The 18473-nt window shown below is 45.7% G+C and overlaps 1 protein-coding gene across 5 annotated transcripts in view; it reads left to right on the top strand.

Moving 5' to 3' along the window:
- The window catches only part of RIPK1 (receptor interacting serine/threonine kinase 1), a 57685-nt gene extending 45968 nt beyond the window's left edge, over positions 1 to 11717 (top strand). For 2 of the 5 annotated variants that reach the window (XM_090039364.1, XM_090039363.1), the window contains exons 10-12: positions 386 to 466; positions 7158 to 7334; positions 8584 to 11717. In XM_090039364.1, coding sequence (XP_089895490.1) covers positions 386 to 466; positions 7158 to 7334; positions 8584 to 8870 — 545 coding nt within the window. In that variant the 3' untranslated portion in view covers positions 8871 to 11717. The remainder of the gene's footprint in view (positions 1 to 385; positions 467 to 7157; positions 7335 to 8583) is intronic. The other 3 variants (XM_090039365.1, XM_090039367.1, XM_090039366.1) reach the window with 3 other exon arrangements.
- Positions 11718 to 18473: the final 6756 nt, after the last annotated feature.

The following is an 18473-nucleotide window of genomic DNA, read 5'->3' as shown; positions in this document are numbered from 1 at the left end:
ACTAACTTACTGTGTGACCTGAGCCAAGTCGCTTAGATGGCGAGTACCTACGTATTAGGCACCTAAATCCATCTCTATCTGATCCTGTACTGACCAGCAACGACCTTTTAACCTCACGGAGAGACTGTGAAGTGGATTGCTTTTGAATACAATTTTTTTTTTTTTGGCGGGGGCGTTGTTTCATTGCATCTTCTTATTTTTATATTACATCCAGTTTCTATAATTGGTTGTTTTGTAAACTGCCCTGAACCTTTTTTGGGAAGAGTAGCATGTGAATCTAATAAGTACAATTAATTTTAAGTATTACAGCTGTTTTAATGCACTTTTGCCTTTATGGAGAATAAAATACTCTTGGCATTTTGTGTCTTCTTTTGTAATTGTTTAGGTAAAATACAACCTAGTCAGTTTAAGAAAAAGAATTTTACTTATACTCCAGTGGGCCCTACAGAACAACAAAAAAGCATAGGTAAGTACTGTAACCTTGTTTACTGAAAGCCTACAGGATGTGCTTTATACCTTAAACAACATAACAGATGACCAGTACTTTGAAAGTTACTTTGATTAATATACTTGCTTCATGCTTCTAAAAATTGCAGGGTACAAATACTAATGACAATACACAAAGCTTAAAGTTAAGTATGTGCTTAAATTCTTGGCCACACCAGGGACTTAATACTGTGTTATGTTCAGAAATTGTTAAAAAGGAAGAATGTTGCATTCTACCTATCCCAGATATGCAGTTGGCCCAGTAAAGAGCATCACCCTAATAAGTCCCTGCCTCTCAATTCCTGGACCTTCAAGGCCGCAGCATCACTCTGACACTAAACAGTCACTGTTCTCTCCTTTGGACAGGCTCCCAGATGCAGGCCTCACAGCTGCTATTCTTTGGGATACAGGGCTTCACAGCCAGACTACTGTAAGCCCTGACACCATGTCTCAGCCTTTATATATACACCACTAGTTGTCTTTGCTATTGGTTCTCTGAGCTTTTCAGTTAACTCTTTCAAGGACAATATGACAAGCAAGCAAAGAATACAGGCTTTAGGAAAGGAATTTCTTAACCCTAATCGCTTATACTTTCAAGAAAGCACTGAGTTACAGATCTCATAGATGTATATGCTGGTACATAGCAGGTGGATGCCCTGCTTTTCAGACAGCATCTCTATAACTCCTAAGACAGCCTCTGACCCTCCCTCTTCTGCTATCCAGACTGGGAGATTCCAGCTTCTTTGCAGAGAGTCTATCATGTCCTGGGATAGAGTGAACATTAAAAGATGAAGTGGGTGGCCCTAAATAGCTCTGTCGTGACTGGAATATTGTTATAATCCTAGATAACCTCATGTAGAGTACTGTGTATACTTCTGGTCAACCAGGTTCAAGGAAGGCGAATCCAAGCTAAAGAAGGTGCAGAGAAGGAATATTAGGATGACTGAAGGAGTGAACAGCCCATCTCACGAGAGGAGACTACAAGAGCTTATCTTGTTAAGTCTACCAAAACAAAGCCAGAGAGGGGATATGATAGCTCTTTATAACCACTTTGGAGAGCAAACACTAGACAGCAAAAAAATCATTTAAGCTAAAGAACAGTGTTGACACTAGGACAAATGAGTTCAAACTGCCCGTGTATATGTTTAGGCCGGACAGTAGAAGAATGGTTTCCCAATATCAGAATCGGTGAGGTTTATGAAAGGGATTCTAAGCTGTGGTTGTTTGCAGAAAGGGACTAGACTTAGTGACTCAGGAGATCCTTTTCAGTCTGTGCTCCTACTGGGTTGCAATAAAATTCCATAGAATTTGAAGTCTGATAAAATATATTCCTTTTGTTTTCCTATATACTTTTAGAAACAAATCACTTTTTTGACATAGCAATTGTAATAAAGAGTAATTTTCATGCACAATAATCCAGTTTTTGGCCCAATCACGATCAAGCAGTTCCACGTTGGCACTTGAAGCTTAGGTGCATAAGCAATCATATCTGATATCCAGCTAGGGTGCTCAAAGTCTACTCTTTGGTGAGAGAGGCAGTGACCTGCTGGGGAGCGATGGCTTCCACTTCTCTCCGCTGGGCAGGAGGCTCTTTCAGCCAGATTGGCTGACCTGCTCCACTGGGCTTTAAACTAAGCCTGCCAGGGGACAGGGTGGGGACTACTGCCACTGCTGGCACACTGAGCAACCCTTGCAAAGCCAGCAGGCCAAGGCACTTAAGGGAGCCCACCACTGCCCCAGCCCTGGAACAATCTGTCGGCAAGGCAAGGGTCTCCAAGGGGACACTTGCCTGCCTGTACACTATTCCCCAAGCTCCTGGCATTCAACAGGAGGAACTTGTGCTCCTGATTAACACAAATAATTATGATGTCATTAGGGATAATGGGGACCTGGTGGGACTCCACCCATGGTCCAGTCATGGGTATAGATGGCTATAGCCTGTACAGGAGAGCTTGAGTGGACAGAAGGGGTGGGGATGTAGCTCTCGCTGTCAAGGAGAGCTATGCATCCCTGCAAGCAGATATTGGTGCCCAGGGTGGATGACTGGAGATCCTCTGGGTTAAAATCTGTGGGGAACACGGCACAGGGGACACAGCGGTGGGAGTCTACTACAGACCTCCCACCCAAAGTCAAGAGCTTGACCAGGAGTTCGCCAGGGAACTGGCTGAGGCTGCATGCTCCCAGTCCATGGTTGTCATGGGAGACTTCAACTGCCCTGACATCTCATGGGAAGAGCACTCAGCCAAATCTGAGCTTCCTCTCGTGCATGGATGAGCTGTGACGCAAGAAGTCTATGGGCCAAGAGGTAAAGCACTGCTCATCCTGGTAGTGGCAACTGGAGATGACCTAATTAGCAACCTAACGATCGAAGGGAAGCTGAGTGACAGTGATCATGAGCCAATCACCTTCACCGTCTGCCGTAAAGCTGGCAAGTCAGTCAGCAATACAGAAAATCCTCAACTTCAGGAAAGCTGACTTTGACAAGCTCAGGAGGCTGGTCAGTGAGGCCCCAAGGGATCACAACCAAGGGGAGTGGTTGCTCCTCAAGGGAGTGATCTTAGATGCACAAGCTAAGTCTATCCCATCTCGGAGGAAAGGCAGCAAAAGGGTACAGCAGCCCCCTTGGCTCAGCAAGGAACTAGCGGACCTCCTGCATCTAAAAAGAAAGACCGACAAAGGATGGAGGACAGGATCCACCTCCAAGGAGAAATATCCTGCTCTGGACCTGCAGGGAGTGAACCAAGAAGGTCAAGGCTGCAACGGAACTCCAACTGGCTTGAAGTATCAAGAATAATTTTAAAAGTCCTTTTTTAGCTATGTGGGGAGCTGAAGGAAAAGCAAGGGCAACATTGGACCCCTGCTAAACCAGGTGGGACAACTGACGCCCAGGAAAAAGCCAACCTACTAAATGGGTACTTTGTGTCGGTCTTTCACCAGTCCCATGGGACACCCCCGACCATTACAAGACAGGGAGACCCAGGTGAGGGAGATTCGTTACCCCCCCCCCCCATCATTGCTGACCTTGTGAAGGAACACTGAGAGGCTGGACACCTTAAGTCAGCCAACCCTGACAGTTTACCCCCCAGGGTACTCAAGGAGCTGGCTAGCATCATAGCTCAGCCCCTGGCACAGATCTTCAAGAACTGGCACTCTGGCAAAGTGCCCGAAGACTGAAAGAAGGCCAATGTGGTGCCTGTCTTCAAGAAAGGGAGGAAAGTGGATCCGGCAAACTACAGGCCCATCAGCCTGACCTCTATCCCGGGAAAGGTCTTAGAAAAGGTCTTAGAAAAGATTATCAAAGAGGCTCCATGGTGGTGGTGGGGTCCCTCAAGGCTCTGTCCTTGGACCCATATTGTTCAACATCTTCATTAATGATGTGGACACTGGAGTCAGAAGTGGACTGGCCAAGTTTGCCAATGACACCAAACTTTGCGGTAAAGCATCCACACCCGAGGACAGGAGGGCGATCCAGGCTGATCTTGACAGGCTCAGGAAATGGGCAGACATGAACCTGATGGTGTTTAACACCGAAAAATGCAAGGTTCTCCACCTTGGGAAGAAAAACCTGCAGCATGCTTATAGGCTCAGCAGTGCTACACTGGTTATCACTAGAGATGAAAGGGACTTGGGGGTCATGATTGATGACAAGATTCAACTCTTATAAACTCCTGCAAGACCATTTCAGGCAGGACATGAGGAAGAACTTCTTTACTACCCAAGCTCCCAAGGTCTGAAATAGCCTGCCTTCAGAGGTGGTTCAAGCACCTACTTTGAACGCCTTCAAGAAAAATTTGGATGTTTATCTTGCTGGGATCCTATGACCCCAGCTGACTTCCTGCCCTTGGGGCAGGGAGCTGGACTCAATGATCTTCTGAGGTCCTTTCCAGCCCTAATGTCTATGAAAATTTAGAATTGAGGCTCCTAATTTAAGTGTCCATGATTGAAAATCAGATTTAAGGTGCAACATTTAGTATTCAGATGAATTAAAACATTTGATTGGATAACCATTTAAAGATCTTTAGTCGCAGAATCTTAGGAGGGCAGCAGTCCAGAATCACTTATTATTGCAAGCCTTAACTCAGATCATGTCATTCCACAGCTGTGTTTACAAGTAGGGCTTTTGCAAATGCATGTGCCTACTTAGTTATCTGAACAGCCCCATATGTGAACAAACAGGTCATTGATGCAAAGTGTTACAGGAATTTTGCACACAAATTAGTTATGGAGTTGAACATGTGTTCTCTGGGAGAACACCTCTTTGTAGGTTATTTCATGAAAATTTATATTCTGTGCTTTAGAGCTAAAAAGCAGCTTGTCAAGCTCTGTGATGATAACGTTGCAAAATTACCAAAATCTCTAATGGTTTAGTAGCTGTACTAAGAAATTGAACCTGAAATCTACTCTAAAAGCTGTGAATGAGGTAAATCAGTAAAACAAAGGCAGTACCTTCAAGAAATGATGTTAATATACTATAATTTAGAGTTACAAACTGTCATGATCATGGATCCTGATTTTCTCCATTTAAAAATTGCAAAATCTCTGATGACTCCTCCCCCCCACACAAAATCCATGTTTTTCTTTGATTAAAATGAAACACCACTGCGCTGCCACCCCCACTGCTGCTGGGCAGGCAAGGGGTGCCTCCCCATGGCAGTGCAGTGCTCCCAGCAGTGGCACCAAGCTTCCCTGCCCTGCTCTGTTCTGTTGTGCCAAGTCCTGCCCACTGAGCTGCAGAGACCCCAGGGGCAGGGCAGGGCAGGGAGCCCCGAGCCCACAGCTGGCAAACCGCATCTGCCTGTACCCTGTGCACAAATCTGGGGGGCACATGCCCCTCATGCCTCCCTCAGGAGTATGCACACTGGTAAGGAGCCATCCCCCCCCTTGACAAGTCACCCATGGCTCCCTGCCCCGGCCCTGTGGCCTCACATTGTTGCCCCAACTGCAGCTGCAGCCCCTGAGCCCCAAGCCCCACACACCACCCTGGGTGGGAAGCAGCCCCAGGTCTGCCGAACTCTCTTCCTCCTTCCCCCACCAACTTGCTTGTGGGGAGCTGCTCTCATGCTGCCTGGTTGCCATGCGTATGTGTGCACATGCACATGGCACCCCCTGCCCGATCACCCTCCACCTGCTCCCCCAGCCTCCTGCAGGCTGGAACTCTGCCAGGTTGCGAGGGAAAACGTGCTGCTTCCCACATTTTTCTCCTTAAAAAAAGTGTGGGGGGGGGAAAAACCCCAAAAACAAAAAACAGCATTTTACTGCATTTTGTGACAAGTGGAAAACATGGATCTGATCCCTGGTCATGAGGCAAAACAGCTCTCCCAAATTGTACAGTTGGTTCAGTAAAAAGATAAAATCAGAAGAAATTCTTGCCTCTTGGACATTTACTGGGCCACAGCTACAAGAACAAGCCAACCTGCATGAAACAAACAGTAATTTTCTGTGGCATTAGAGAACTGCAGATTCACAATGTGGATTCAGTTCCATGAGGAGGGGTGAAGCCAGATCTGAAAAGATGTTTTTTTTGCCATGTGGCTCTCACCCAGGATACCGTGGTACTCTGGGCTGTTATGAGATCCTTTGAGGGGTACCACAGGAGCTAGGGAGATCAGCAAATAAGGGCAGGCTCAGGCCCTCATTGCCTGGCTGCTCCCCTGCCCTTCTGTAAGGAGATAAGCCATAAGCACTATAGTAAATCAGTTTGAAAATGGGGTGCCACTCAGTTCACTGAAGTTATGGAGGGGTGCCTTGAGTCTATAAAGGTTGAGAACCACTGGTCTACACCAAAAGAACAGGGGAGTATTGGTTTTTAAAAATCACAAAGATAGTCTCCTTTTCAACCTTTATTTTGATTACCTTAAGCATATGTATTAAAGTTGTTGCATCAGTCACTATTTTGTTGTTCTTTGCTTTTATGCACTTATAAATCTCAAACATATCTACTCAGAAATTGGGTATTTTATTGTTCCTGTAATATGAAGCCTTTCAGTTGGAGTGGTTCAGACCTGTAGTAACCAACCAGCAGGGGCTATGGAAAGCACTCTACCCAAAACCTCCCTAGCATACAAAGGTTATGCAACTGCGGTTACAGCTCTCCTTATGACACTTTAGCCATCTTATTAATATCTAATCTTGTTGTATAGACCATTCCAGTGGTGGGTATACAGCCACTTATAAAATGCTGTTTACTTATGTGTATTATTCTGTACAGTTGTTAAATGATTAACATTAAATTCACTTAAACCTCGTAAAAATTTCACAGTAGATTGGGGCCCAGGTCATCAGCTGAATAAAATCAGTGCTACTTCACTGCAGTTCCAAGTGGAGGACCTCCCCCTCTGACACTGCTATTAAAGAAACATTACACCATTTTGATATTTTGAGACTTATTTTCATCTCTTACCCAGTAAATTATGTCTGTGACCCATCTTATCTATTCTATTTAGAATGCAAGTTTCTGGGGCAGGGATTATGAATTCTTCTGCTTCTGCACAATTCATGGAACCCTAAGAGTACTCTATGCCAAAGTATGATAAATTAATCATGAATATGTTCTTGCAGTTGCCAAGAAACAGCCTTTTTAGTTTGAATACAAAATACTCATGGTTACCATCTTTGGCTCAAAAAGTAATAATCTCACTGATCTTCTAAGCCGTCTTCCCCATCCTCCCCAGGTCACTTCTTGAATTTTAATCATTATACAGATGGACATATATACATACATAACAGTGCTGGGATTCAAATTGGAAGAAACAACAACATGAAGATCAAAGATCAGAATCTGTATGTAGAGAGTTGTTCTGTCGGTGCACGAAACTCACGCATAGATTTTGAACGAACGGGTATATTTGGTAAGAGAAATATTCCTCTTTATGATTATTTCCACTAACAGTCTCTTTTTGAGAAATATCAGTAAGGTAATATAATGAAAACAGGATAGCTTGCTCCTTGTTGCATTCCGAAGGTAACTATTTTGGAAAGCTTTATAATAAAGCACTACAGAATAAACTAAGCAAGATTACTACTGTGGGTGGGGGTTTGTGTTAGCACTGCTTTACTGGATAAACATTTGTACCATTCACCTTCCCTGCCCATTTCATCCCCTCTCATATTCATCCCTAGCTGCCCTTATGAAACCTCAAGTTCATCTTAATCTCGAGCACCTATCCATCAATATGGCATACTGTGCAGTGGGCAACCGACCCCTGGCATAAATCTGGATATATCCATTAAGACTTGGTGATAAAAAGGAGAAAAGAGAAGGAAAGCAGGCAAGGATGGAAAGCTCTGACTGCTAATTCAAACATGGGAGTAGGCAGGAAGCTGGAAGGTTTTAAAATATTTTAGTATTTGCATTGGTCAAAACCATCTTAATCTCTTAGGCTGTGTCCAGATGAGCAGGACCTGGCCATTTTCCTGCTTGGGGGGTGGGGGAAAAGGCAGCGTGGTGTACATGACAGGAGCATGACACAGGCTTGATCCTCCAGGGAGATGCTGTGGCTGTTGGCCAGAGCATCTTCATTCCTTCAGTTGTGCCCTGGCTTCTCCACCATGCCTAGAGCTGGTCAAGGGCAGTTTGCCTGAAGCAGAACAGTTTGCCCCTCAACAAAAGTGCACATACAGCATGACAAAAAGTACCAGCACAAGTTTGTGCTGCTACTATTTTTGCCCTTGCAAGCACACACCCCTGCACATCTGGATGTGGCCTTACCGTGTATTTTAAAGCTTTCTATAGCAAGGAATATTAACAATAGTGTCTTTCATCCAAAAAAGATTGTTGCATATTTCACGTGTTAGTTAAGCCTCATAGTACCACTGTGAAGTAGATTCTCCCAATTTTACAGGTGGTCAAAAAGAGTCAGAATGGAATTAAGATGTGTACCAGGGGAAAAAAAAGTTTCAGAAGCTGATCCAAGGATATAGATCCAGCTGTTGTGACAGCTAGTCCTCCTCTTTATATACTAAACCATACTGCCTCCAGGAAAACCTATACCTGTAATCCTGTCTTCCATCATTACCAGCAAACATAATTTGGGAACACAGATTTAAACTGGGAAGTTTAAACAATGCAGTTGTCTTATAGTCTTCTTTCTTCTGCAGACAGCACCACTATCCTCTCTGAGGAGCACTTGAATCTAGTGAGAGAGAACTTGGCTAAACAGTGGAAAGACTGTGCTCGTAGACTGGGTTTCACTAATCCAGATATTGAAGTAATTGATCATGACTATGAACGAGATGGACTAAAAGAAAAAGTTTACCAAATGCTGCAAAACTGGCTCATGAGGGAAGGTTCCCAAGGGACTACAGTCGGAAAGCTTGCCAGAGCCCTCTATGGATGCCAGAGATTAGATCTCCTTAATGCTTTGATAAAAATGAACCAGAGATAGGCCGACTTGAACCCTTGAGGAAATTGATGTGGTATTTTACCTGAAGAACCTTTCAGTGATAGTACAAAATTGGTCTGAAATACTGCCACCATACAAGACTTTTCTGGAACAAAAATTCTCCTGCCAAGCAGTATTAAGTGAAAATATCCTACAGCTCAAAACATTTAAAGCTGCCCTCATTTGGATGGAAGGGGGTTACTGTATTTGTTCTATGAATTACTTTTCCTGAGGTTTAAATAAGAAAATCAAAATACATAACCCTACAGGAAAAACTAGTGATGAAATAATATGGAATGTCAATTTGGGGAGGATTCGTACATCAGTTTTTCACAGAACTTTTGGACTGCTATCTTAAAACATATTTCTAGCTATATTCAGAGTGCCTTGGTGATGCCTAAAAGGAGCATATCATATATGCAAAGCTAACACAAATCAGTGCAAGTGTGTTAGATTGGTTCACTTTTTGAAAGTCCTGGATGGAAAGCAAAACCAACTCTATTGTACCTAAGCAGAGATGATAGTCACAAAAAGTCATCACGGCACACATTGCTTTATATTGATTACATTGTTATTATAAATGCACTTTTTATTACTTCTATTGAATACAAAAGTTTAAAGCTATGCAAGATATTGGTGGGAATGAAAATAGAGTGGACACAGAAAGTAGTATGTACGTTAGCACTGAAGAGCCTTTTCTCACAGATTTATGACGACCGCATTGAATGCATTCTATTTTCTGTTCTGTGATCAGACTAAATTGAAGAGAAGGTAAGAGGTCTACTTTATGAAATATAATCTGTATCCATGCCTAAATGAGAATGTGGCCTGTGCAATGTTCTGAATATCAATCAGGGCATTTAATCTCAAGCTGATTAACCAGAAATAAAAGCATAAAATGTCCTAGCCAAACTGAAACAAGAGCATAAAACATTATAGACTATCTTTAGAGTACAGAACCAGCAAGGAAGAATTATTGTCCCATACATTTGTGCATACTTGCCACAAATATTTAAACCTAATTGGAGCTTCTTTGACGAATAGTACTTCTAATTTCACCTAAAGCCAAAAACAGAATGTCTAGCAAACTTTTTGAGCCAGCTATTTCTTCCTTTGTATACCGGATAGTAATAATGTGTTAACCTCTCACTAGCCACGTCTACATTAGCAGGAAGATGCGTTTCCCTAGGGACAAGTAGCAGTGGCACACCTAATGCCACTGCTGCTTGTTCCTGGGGAACGCCTATGCCACACACACTGTGGCGTGCAGCAGGTTCTCTTGGGTGGGCTAGAGAAGGCTGGGGCCAGCAACTGTGATGGCTTCAGCAGCTTTACCCGAGGTCCTCTGGGAGCTGCAGCCATGGTGCTCCTGCAGCAGGGAGCCTGGCAGCAGCTGGAACATGGCTTTGCTTGGCCAGGTTCTGATTTTGGGTTGTACACTGGTTTTTTTTCCAGTGTGGGGGTTTTTTGACCCCGGGATCTCCCAGGGTCAAAAAAATCCACAAAGCAGCAGCATGGGGGAATGCCTGCATGTGTGGTGTGTGCCACATAAAGCACGTCCACGTTCACCTGGATGCACCCACTGATGGCAGAAAGCTACTAGGAGTTCTCATAAAAGCCTAGTTCTAACAGGCTTCAAGCTAACTGCTTTTGAAACAAGAACTAGACAGTTTATCAATAGCAAGACAAAAAATATAATTATAGCAAGTATTACCAAACCATGCTAACTTTAAAGTACTTATCACAAACAACAATAGCAGTAAAAGTGTCAGGACATTGGCTTTCATATACACTACAAACAGAACCCCCAGAAAGACATTACTCCAATTGCTGGCATATTTTCAAAGCGTGCTACCAAGTCTTCATTGCTATCACTCCCTATGTTAGGTAGGCTAAAGTTAGCGTGGTTACCTTGGCCTATGCTAAAATCATACCTTCATTTTGTAGCATAGGCATACTCTATGCTTTACAGTCCTTAGACTAGAGTGTATTATGCCAACTTGTAATTTGGAACTAGAAATGTACCGACTTTTCGGTTCTTGAATGCACTAGAAACATAGGGTGTCATTCTGTGATGAAGCATCACAAAGCACATGGGAGGGAGAATGTTCTCAAGACCTTGTAGTGTTGCACCTTGCTGGGAGGGTGCAATTCTGCTCCCTTTTAGTCAAGCACAACAAAAATGGGTCTCCAGTCACTTAATCTTCACTTCTCCCAGGATCCACATGAATCTTCTTTGACTCTGCTCCTGTGGTTCAACCTTACCCTCCTGAGTTTTCCTCCAGCTCCAGCTGAAGGATTCTTATTATGGGACACCAGCATAGCAGGCTAGCACAAGAATATCTGTATATATTATTTTAAAATTTAGGGCCAACTACTGGCTTCAGATAAACTATTCAGGACACTGACTAATGTAGAGGATAGGAACAATTCAAGAAAACTAGTGTCTACTGGAGGAGTTCATATAGGGGAGGGAAAGAAAAATGATAACACCTTTCTATGTTCTGTCCACACATCAGATTCCTCCCATTTGCAAACAAACATCAGGGTAGTAGTTTGTGTCTAGTAAGGCAAGTTATTTCTTAGAGATACCAAATAACTCTGAAATACTTCTGGCTTATAGTTAAATGTCACACTTAGGCTTCAGAGGTATACCATCATAATGAGATAAGCATTAGACCATTCAAATCTTTCAGAGCTATGATTTCAAGCTCTCTGTAGATCCAAGCAGACAGTACAGGTGCCAGTAGCATTTGTTTTCAAGGTTTCCCTTCATCATCAGGCTAATTAGTGGCCCGGTTCAGACTTGTGAAGCGCAAGAGTCAATAAAAAAAAACCTTGATATTTTTCCATTGAAAGTTAAAAGTGTTTTTTTGTTTGTTTGTTTGTTTTTGGGGGCGGGGGGAAAGAGGGAAGAATCATTCTACAAGGTCTAGCTTCTTGTATTGAATCCACCAGGAGGCAGCATCTTTAAAAAATGGCCTTCAAAGTTTTATTCTGCCTTGAAAAACATGACAGGTCTTGTCTGCAAACAGACTTGGGTCTGGTATATATGAAATAAGGTTAAAAAGCAATTTAAATGAGCTAAAAACTCAAATTGATAATCATTATAGGTGGGATTGTGAACACTTATGATTATGTAACATTTCTTGTTCCAAAGCCATTTTCACTTTGTTATACTCAACCATTTGGGCTGAACTTTTCTAGCCCTAGGTGTCCCGATTCAGCTGTTTTTGAAAAAAAAATGACTAGAGAAAAAAAAATGTTGTTGGGTTAGTGTTAAGTCTGATAATGATTTCTTATGAAAACCTCTTAGCACCTCAAAGCTATGCCACAGTGACTTGAATTTGGTAGATGACACATAAGTAGTAGGTTTTAGCAGCTAAAAGTTCCCCACCATTTCATCCACACTAAGCTTCCTGTCACCCAGGAGCTCAGAACCAATTCACCCAGAGGCAGAACCACATGAATGTGTCTATACTGCTCTGGCCCAGGACAGCAGACTAGAACAGACTACATCTGTTTGGAGTCAAGTATGCACAGCACTAATTCAAATAGTGCTGCTTTATACTGCAGACATACTTATACCATATCCTCCTCTACTGCTAGTTCATACAGAGGATGACAAACTCCTAGTGCTGTCAGATACTGTGTTACCTGAATGGGCTAAAGATTGGTGCAGGGGGTCTGCAAATCAAAGCTGTTCCAATTATGTGGGTGTTAATATGATACTACATAACAGAATTTGGGGGACTAACTTGCTTTAAAAAAACACTTTGGAAACCACGCAAAGTATGTTAAGAGAACATTATTAAGGTTACAAAGTCAAGCACTCAAGAAATGGCAGAATATGGATGACCTTAATTTGGTCGCTTTGGGAATGTGCATTCTGATAGTCTTTTAAGTATATGATGGCAGTATTATTTTTCCCCAGGACCCCTACCTAATTAGGTGCACTGGGGCATAGCGCTCACTTAATGAGCAGCTGTCCAGTATTTTGTTCTCTCCTTATTGTTCAGTGTGTGGCCCTGGGCCTTGTTTAATGGAAGTCAGTGATTCTGAAAAGGATTTAGGGGTCATAAGAAGAAGTCATGCCTCTCAGTAAGTACAGGAGGTCAGATCAGATGAGCTAATGCTCTGTTCTGGCACAAAAACTATGAAAAACCTCGCTGTGGCATGAGGTGTGGCCTCTGCTTTTTTATTGGGCAAGCTCCTGGATTTCTAGAATCAACAGCATGTGAACAGGAAATACTGGGGACAGGGCTCAAGCATTCAAAGGGGCTTTTTCCGTGTAAGTCATCACAGTTTGCCAGTGGGAGGCCAGAGGGAACAGGTGGCTGTGGCTTCAGCTTCACAAGGGCCTTTGGCAGGGGACAACCCCAGCAATCTCATGGCCTTGCTGCAGCTGATCTTCTCATGGTTTTTCCCCTCAGTTGTTTTGAGTATGAGAACGTAGCTCTCCACTCGAACATAAGGAGGAAGCCTCTTGGGGGGGGATTCTCCTTTTTAGCCTAGCTTTAGCCAGGGAAACAGTTTCTTTCCAACTGAGGATTCTGCATTTGGAATCACTAAAGCTTCTTCTACACATTACAGGTATTGTGCGATTAACTGGTTAACTGCACAGTTACCTGGAGATCAGCTATGTGTGCGAAGTGGTTATCACAATAAAATACTCCAACCAGCTATAAAGTTAGACCTCAAAAATGTGTACTAACTTTATAGCTAATTAGTATCAAACATTAATTTGTACATGTAGCAGGGTTTCTCCCCTGTGGCTGGGAGCCCCATCAGTTTCCCACATCCCCATCCCTGCTCCTAGGGGTGCGTGGTGTTCCCAGCCATAGGAGCTTGCTTCTTGCCAGTGCAGGGGGAGCCTGGGATAAGGCTCCCCTGTACTGGCAATAAGGCACAATGTGATCTTACTCATGCTCCCACAACCTTGCCATGCACTTGTGGCATGGCAGAAGGTGCTATTGTGTGAATAATGCATTAGATCGCATTGCGCCTTTACTTGAATGCATTGAGGGGGTCTCAGAGTCTTCTGAGAGTTGTCTTCTTCCATTTCCTTTTTTCATCATTCCCTCCTTCCTCTCTCATTTTCCCTTCTTTCTTCATGATGGATACTCAAATGTCCTTTTGTCAGGCCTCAAAGAGGTGGATCTGGATGAGTGACCTCCTCCAGTGACAAGTATAATCCATTTGGCCCCCCAAGTAACAATGCTCAGAATCTTGCCCTTCCAAAGCTCAACATTAGGTGGGTGGGCATGAGGGAGGAAACATAGTAGCTAAATTTCTCCACTTTTTTTTTTTTAAACAAAAGAACAAGGTCATAAGTCCTTTTTCTGATTTTTTTTTTTTAAAACACCTTTTCTCCACAGCCTATGAATACGCCATGATTCTCTTGAATGCACCGATTCTTCTAAAATCCTTGCCAAATAGGTTCTGTATACATTTCTTGGTTTGTAGCTCATTGTGAGAGGGGAGGCAAGAGCCCCCACAGCACGTCCCAATCCACCGTCCAATGCACTCCGATACTCACCACAGGGTGAAGATGAGCGGCAGCTGGGGAGAGACACTGGCACAAGTTCAGCAGTTCTGGAGCTGCCTGAGCCTGTGAATTGGCAAGTCCCGGGCATGGCTCCAGAGAAGCATGAGCTGTTCAAAAAAGCAGCCAGAGATACAGCTATGGCCCCGGGGGAGAGGAGAGCAGAACACCAGCCAGGAGATGCCAGCTGTGGAGCCAGGGAGCACCAGCCCTGAATGCGGGGAGAAGAGGCTGAGCATCTGCCAGAGGATCTTGGTAGATGGAACAAGGAACCCAAGCCCCAGGAATGGAGGGACACTGGGGAGCTGCTCCATCGGGGAGGCAGTTCCCCCGGGACACCAAGGAGCAGAGCCACAGCCACGCCAGGGAGCACAAGTACTGTGGCAGGGAGTGGCGACAAGGCACTGCTGGCACCCTCGGGCAGCATGGCAAAGAGGGAGGTACAGGAAGCTACAGAGCCCCGCGTGGGAGTGGCAAGTGCCACTGGCTGGTAGGACCATAACTCGACTAAGGGTCAGCCGGGCCCCAGCAAGGTCATGCCAGGAGAATCGACAGAGGCTGGGCACAGGGCAGCTGCCTGTCCCCATGCCTGGTGGGAAGGAAGGGATGGATGAGCCCCATCCCCCTCCCCAAGTGACCAAGTGGGTCCAGGGAGACTGAATCCCAGGAGCACTTCAGTAGATGCTGGACACTTTTCAGTTAAGTTTTCCTTAGTTACAGTTAGCCACAGCCAGGGCAAATTTAGTTGTCTTCAGGTTGGCTCTCGGCCAAAGGAAAGACAGCCAGGAAGACCCAACCCATTTTGAGGCAGGCAGCACAGACAAGGTGAGATCATCCAGGGGAAGACCTGCAGTAAACAGCATTTGCCCAGGCTGTGGATGTTGTAAGGGTGGGGTAAAGGGGAGGTTGGAGCCCCACAAAGAAAACCAGGGTTGAGACCCACTTTTGGGCCACTTACAGGAACTGCCTCCCCAACAACAAACAGAGATGTGGCAGGCAAGTAGGAGCAGCACCTGAACCATCTAGGTGGCACCAAAGCCCAATCTTACCCTGATGTCACTAGGGGGCAAGGCACCAACCAAGAAGGGGCCAAAGCCCTATAAACACCTACAAGCAACATTCATCTGCAAACATATTATTAAAAGCATTCAACATATGTGAGCTGTATTGGTTAGCATGAAAAGTCAAGGCTCCTAGATCCAGTCTCTCCTAGTGGTTTTGAGATAGTGTCCAAAGGGAAAGAAGGATTCCTGCATCCTATTCCTAACTCTGATACTGAATGATACTAAATTTGACCATAGACAAGTCACTTTACCTTGCTTGATCTCAGTTTCTCCATCTGTAAACTGAAGAGAACAATCTTTTTAGAGGCCTGTGAAAATCTAACCTAGACTGCCTACACAGCATCAGATAACGTGAGGATTCGGCTGAGGCATAGCAGCTGAACCTGCAGATTGGCCGCTGAAGGGCAACCAGGAGGTCAGGTAGATAAGGGTGGTACAGGTTACTGAGGCATCAGGTTGGGGTCTGGATCAGTGGAGTGGACATCTGAGGGATATAGTCCAGGGTGCAGACCAAGGTCAGAAACCAGGAGAATCGGAGCCAGGCACCAAGTTCTAGGGAAGAACCAAGATCACAGCCAGGAAAAGCTGAAGCTGAGTCAGGAGCCAGAGGAATCAGAGAGCTGGAACCAAGTTTCAGGGGCAATCCAAGAGCAGGGTCAGGGAAGCAAAAGCCAACGTCAGGAGCCAAGACAAACAGGGACAGCAGTGAACACACAAGACTTGCCAGAGCAGACTGAGGCTGTTGTTAAGGCATGTCTGCAGCCTGAAGCTGCAGGTGCACTTTAAAGACTCAAGTAGCACCCTCAGCAGCCAATCCAGTTATAGAGGGCTGGGGAAGTCACATTAGCCAGGGATCAAGGTCAGGTGTGGAAGCTCAAGGGCTCAGCCTGGCTGGGGCTAACTGGCTAGAGACCCTGACAGATATAGTTTCATAGTTTGTAGGGTCGGAAGGGACCTGAGCAGATCATCTAGTCCGACCCCCTGCCATGGCAGGAAAGAATACTGGGGTCAAATGACCCAGCAAGATGTTCATCTAACTGCCTCTTAAACACCCCCAGGGTAGGAGCCTGCACCACTTCTCTTGGAAGCTGGTTCCAGACCCTAGCCGCCCTGACCGTGAAGTAGCGCCTCCTGATATCTAACCTAAATCTACCCTCTGCCAGCTTGTGACCGTTATTCCTGGTCACGCCTGGCAGTGCTCAGAGAAAGTGACTTCCCCAATGCTGCTGATCCCCCCTGACTAGTTTATAACAGGCCACAAGATCCCCCCTCAGCCTTCTTTTTTGGAGGCTGAACAGGTTCAGGTCCCATAGCCTCTCCTCATAGGGCCTGCCCTGTTGTCCCCTGATCATACGAGTGGCCCTCCTCTGGACCCTCTCCATGCTGTCGACATCCCTCTTGAAGTGCGGCGCCCAGAACTGGATGCAGTACTCCAGCTGCGGCCTGACCAGTGCCGCATAGAGGGGGAGGATCACCTCCTTGGACCTGCTCGAGATGCATCTGTGGATGCACGCCAAGGTGCGGTTGGCCTTCCTGACTGCCTCTCCACACTGCCGGCCCATGTTCATCTTGGAGTCAATGATGACCCCCAGATCCCTTTCCGCCTCCGTGCTGACAAGAGGGGAGTTCCCCAACCTGTAGGTATGGTGCCGGTTGTTCCTCCCCAGGTGCATCACCTCGCACTTGTCTGTGTTGAAACCCATCCTATTGTCCGCCCACCCTTGTAACCTGTTGAGGTCTGATTGTAGCCTGTTGCATCCTTCCAATGTACCCACGTCCCCCCACATCTTAGTGTCATCAGCAAATTTGAACAGGGTGCTTTTTACCCCCTCATCCAAATCGCTGATGAAGATGTTGAACAGTCCAAGCCCGAGGACTGAGCCCTGGGGGACCCCACTGCCCACGTCCTTCCAGGTTGAGAAGGACCCATCCACTACCACCCTCTGGGTGCGGCCCTCCAGCCAGTTGGCGACCCATTTGACTGTGTGGCTGTCTACACCACAGCCCCCCAGTTTCTTAATGAGAATGGGGTGAGAGACAGTGTCAAAAGCCTTCCGGAAGTCCAGGAAGATTATATCCACTGCTACCCCTGTGTCTAACGATCTGGTGATCTGATCGTAAAAGGCCACCAGGTTGGTCTGACAGGACCTTCCACTGATGAACCCGTGTTGGTTGCCCCTAAGCATGCAGTCTCCTGCTGGCCCCTCCTGGATGTGTGCCAGCATAATTTTCTCGAACAGCTTGCCTAGGATCGAGGTGAGACTAACCGGCCTATAGTTTCCCGGGTCCTCCTTCCTGCCTTTTTTGAAGATGGGGACCACGTTGGCCCTCTTCCAGTCCTCCGGTACCTCACCAGAGCACCACAAGTGCTCATAAAGTTGTGCCAGGGGACTTGCAATGACCCCGGCCAATTCCTTTAGAACTCTAGGGTGGAGATCATCTGGGCCGGCTGACTTGAATACGTCCAACCCCTCCAGAAGCTCCCTAACTAAATCCTCGCTAACCCGTGGCCCATGTGTGCCTCCCCCAGGGCCCGAGGGGGGCCCAGCAGGGAGGTGGCTGTTCTGGTCCCTACTTAGGAAGACGGAGGCAAAGAAATCGTTAAATATGTTAGCTTTGCCGTCTGGTGTGACGACCACGTTACCCATGTCGTCCTGCAAGGGCCCCACATTACCCGGGACCTTCTTTTTACCCCCTACATATTTAAAAAAAGACTTCTTATTGTCCTTAATCTGGGAAGCTAGTCCCAGTTCCATCTCTGCCTTGGCCTTCCTAACTGCCCCCCTACATCCCTGAGCAACTACAGAATAGTCCTCCCTGGTGATGAACCCTTCTTTCCACTGGGTATAAGCCTCCTTTTTAGCAAGGAGACATTGCCGGATGCTTTTGGTGAGCCACGGGGGCTTGTGTGCTCTCCTGCTCCCTTTCATCCTCGTTGGGATTACCTTCCTTTGGGCTTGGAGGATCGTCTCCTTAAGGAGTGACCACTCTCCTTGG

The sequence above is a fragment of the Crocodylus siamensis genome, chromosome 3 (assembly GCF_052110815.1).
Source record: "Crocodylus siamensis isolate JL-2025a chromosome 3, ASM5211081v1, whole genome shotgun sequence".
In the NCBI taxonomy this organism is placed as follows: Eukaryota; Metazoa; Chordata; order Crocodylia; family Crocodylidae; genus Crocodylus; species Crocodylus siamensis.
Note: the sequence above shows the minus strand (reverse complement) of the source record. Positions and strands in the feature narration are given on the sequence as shown.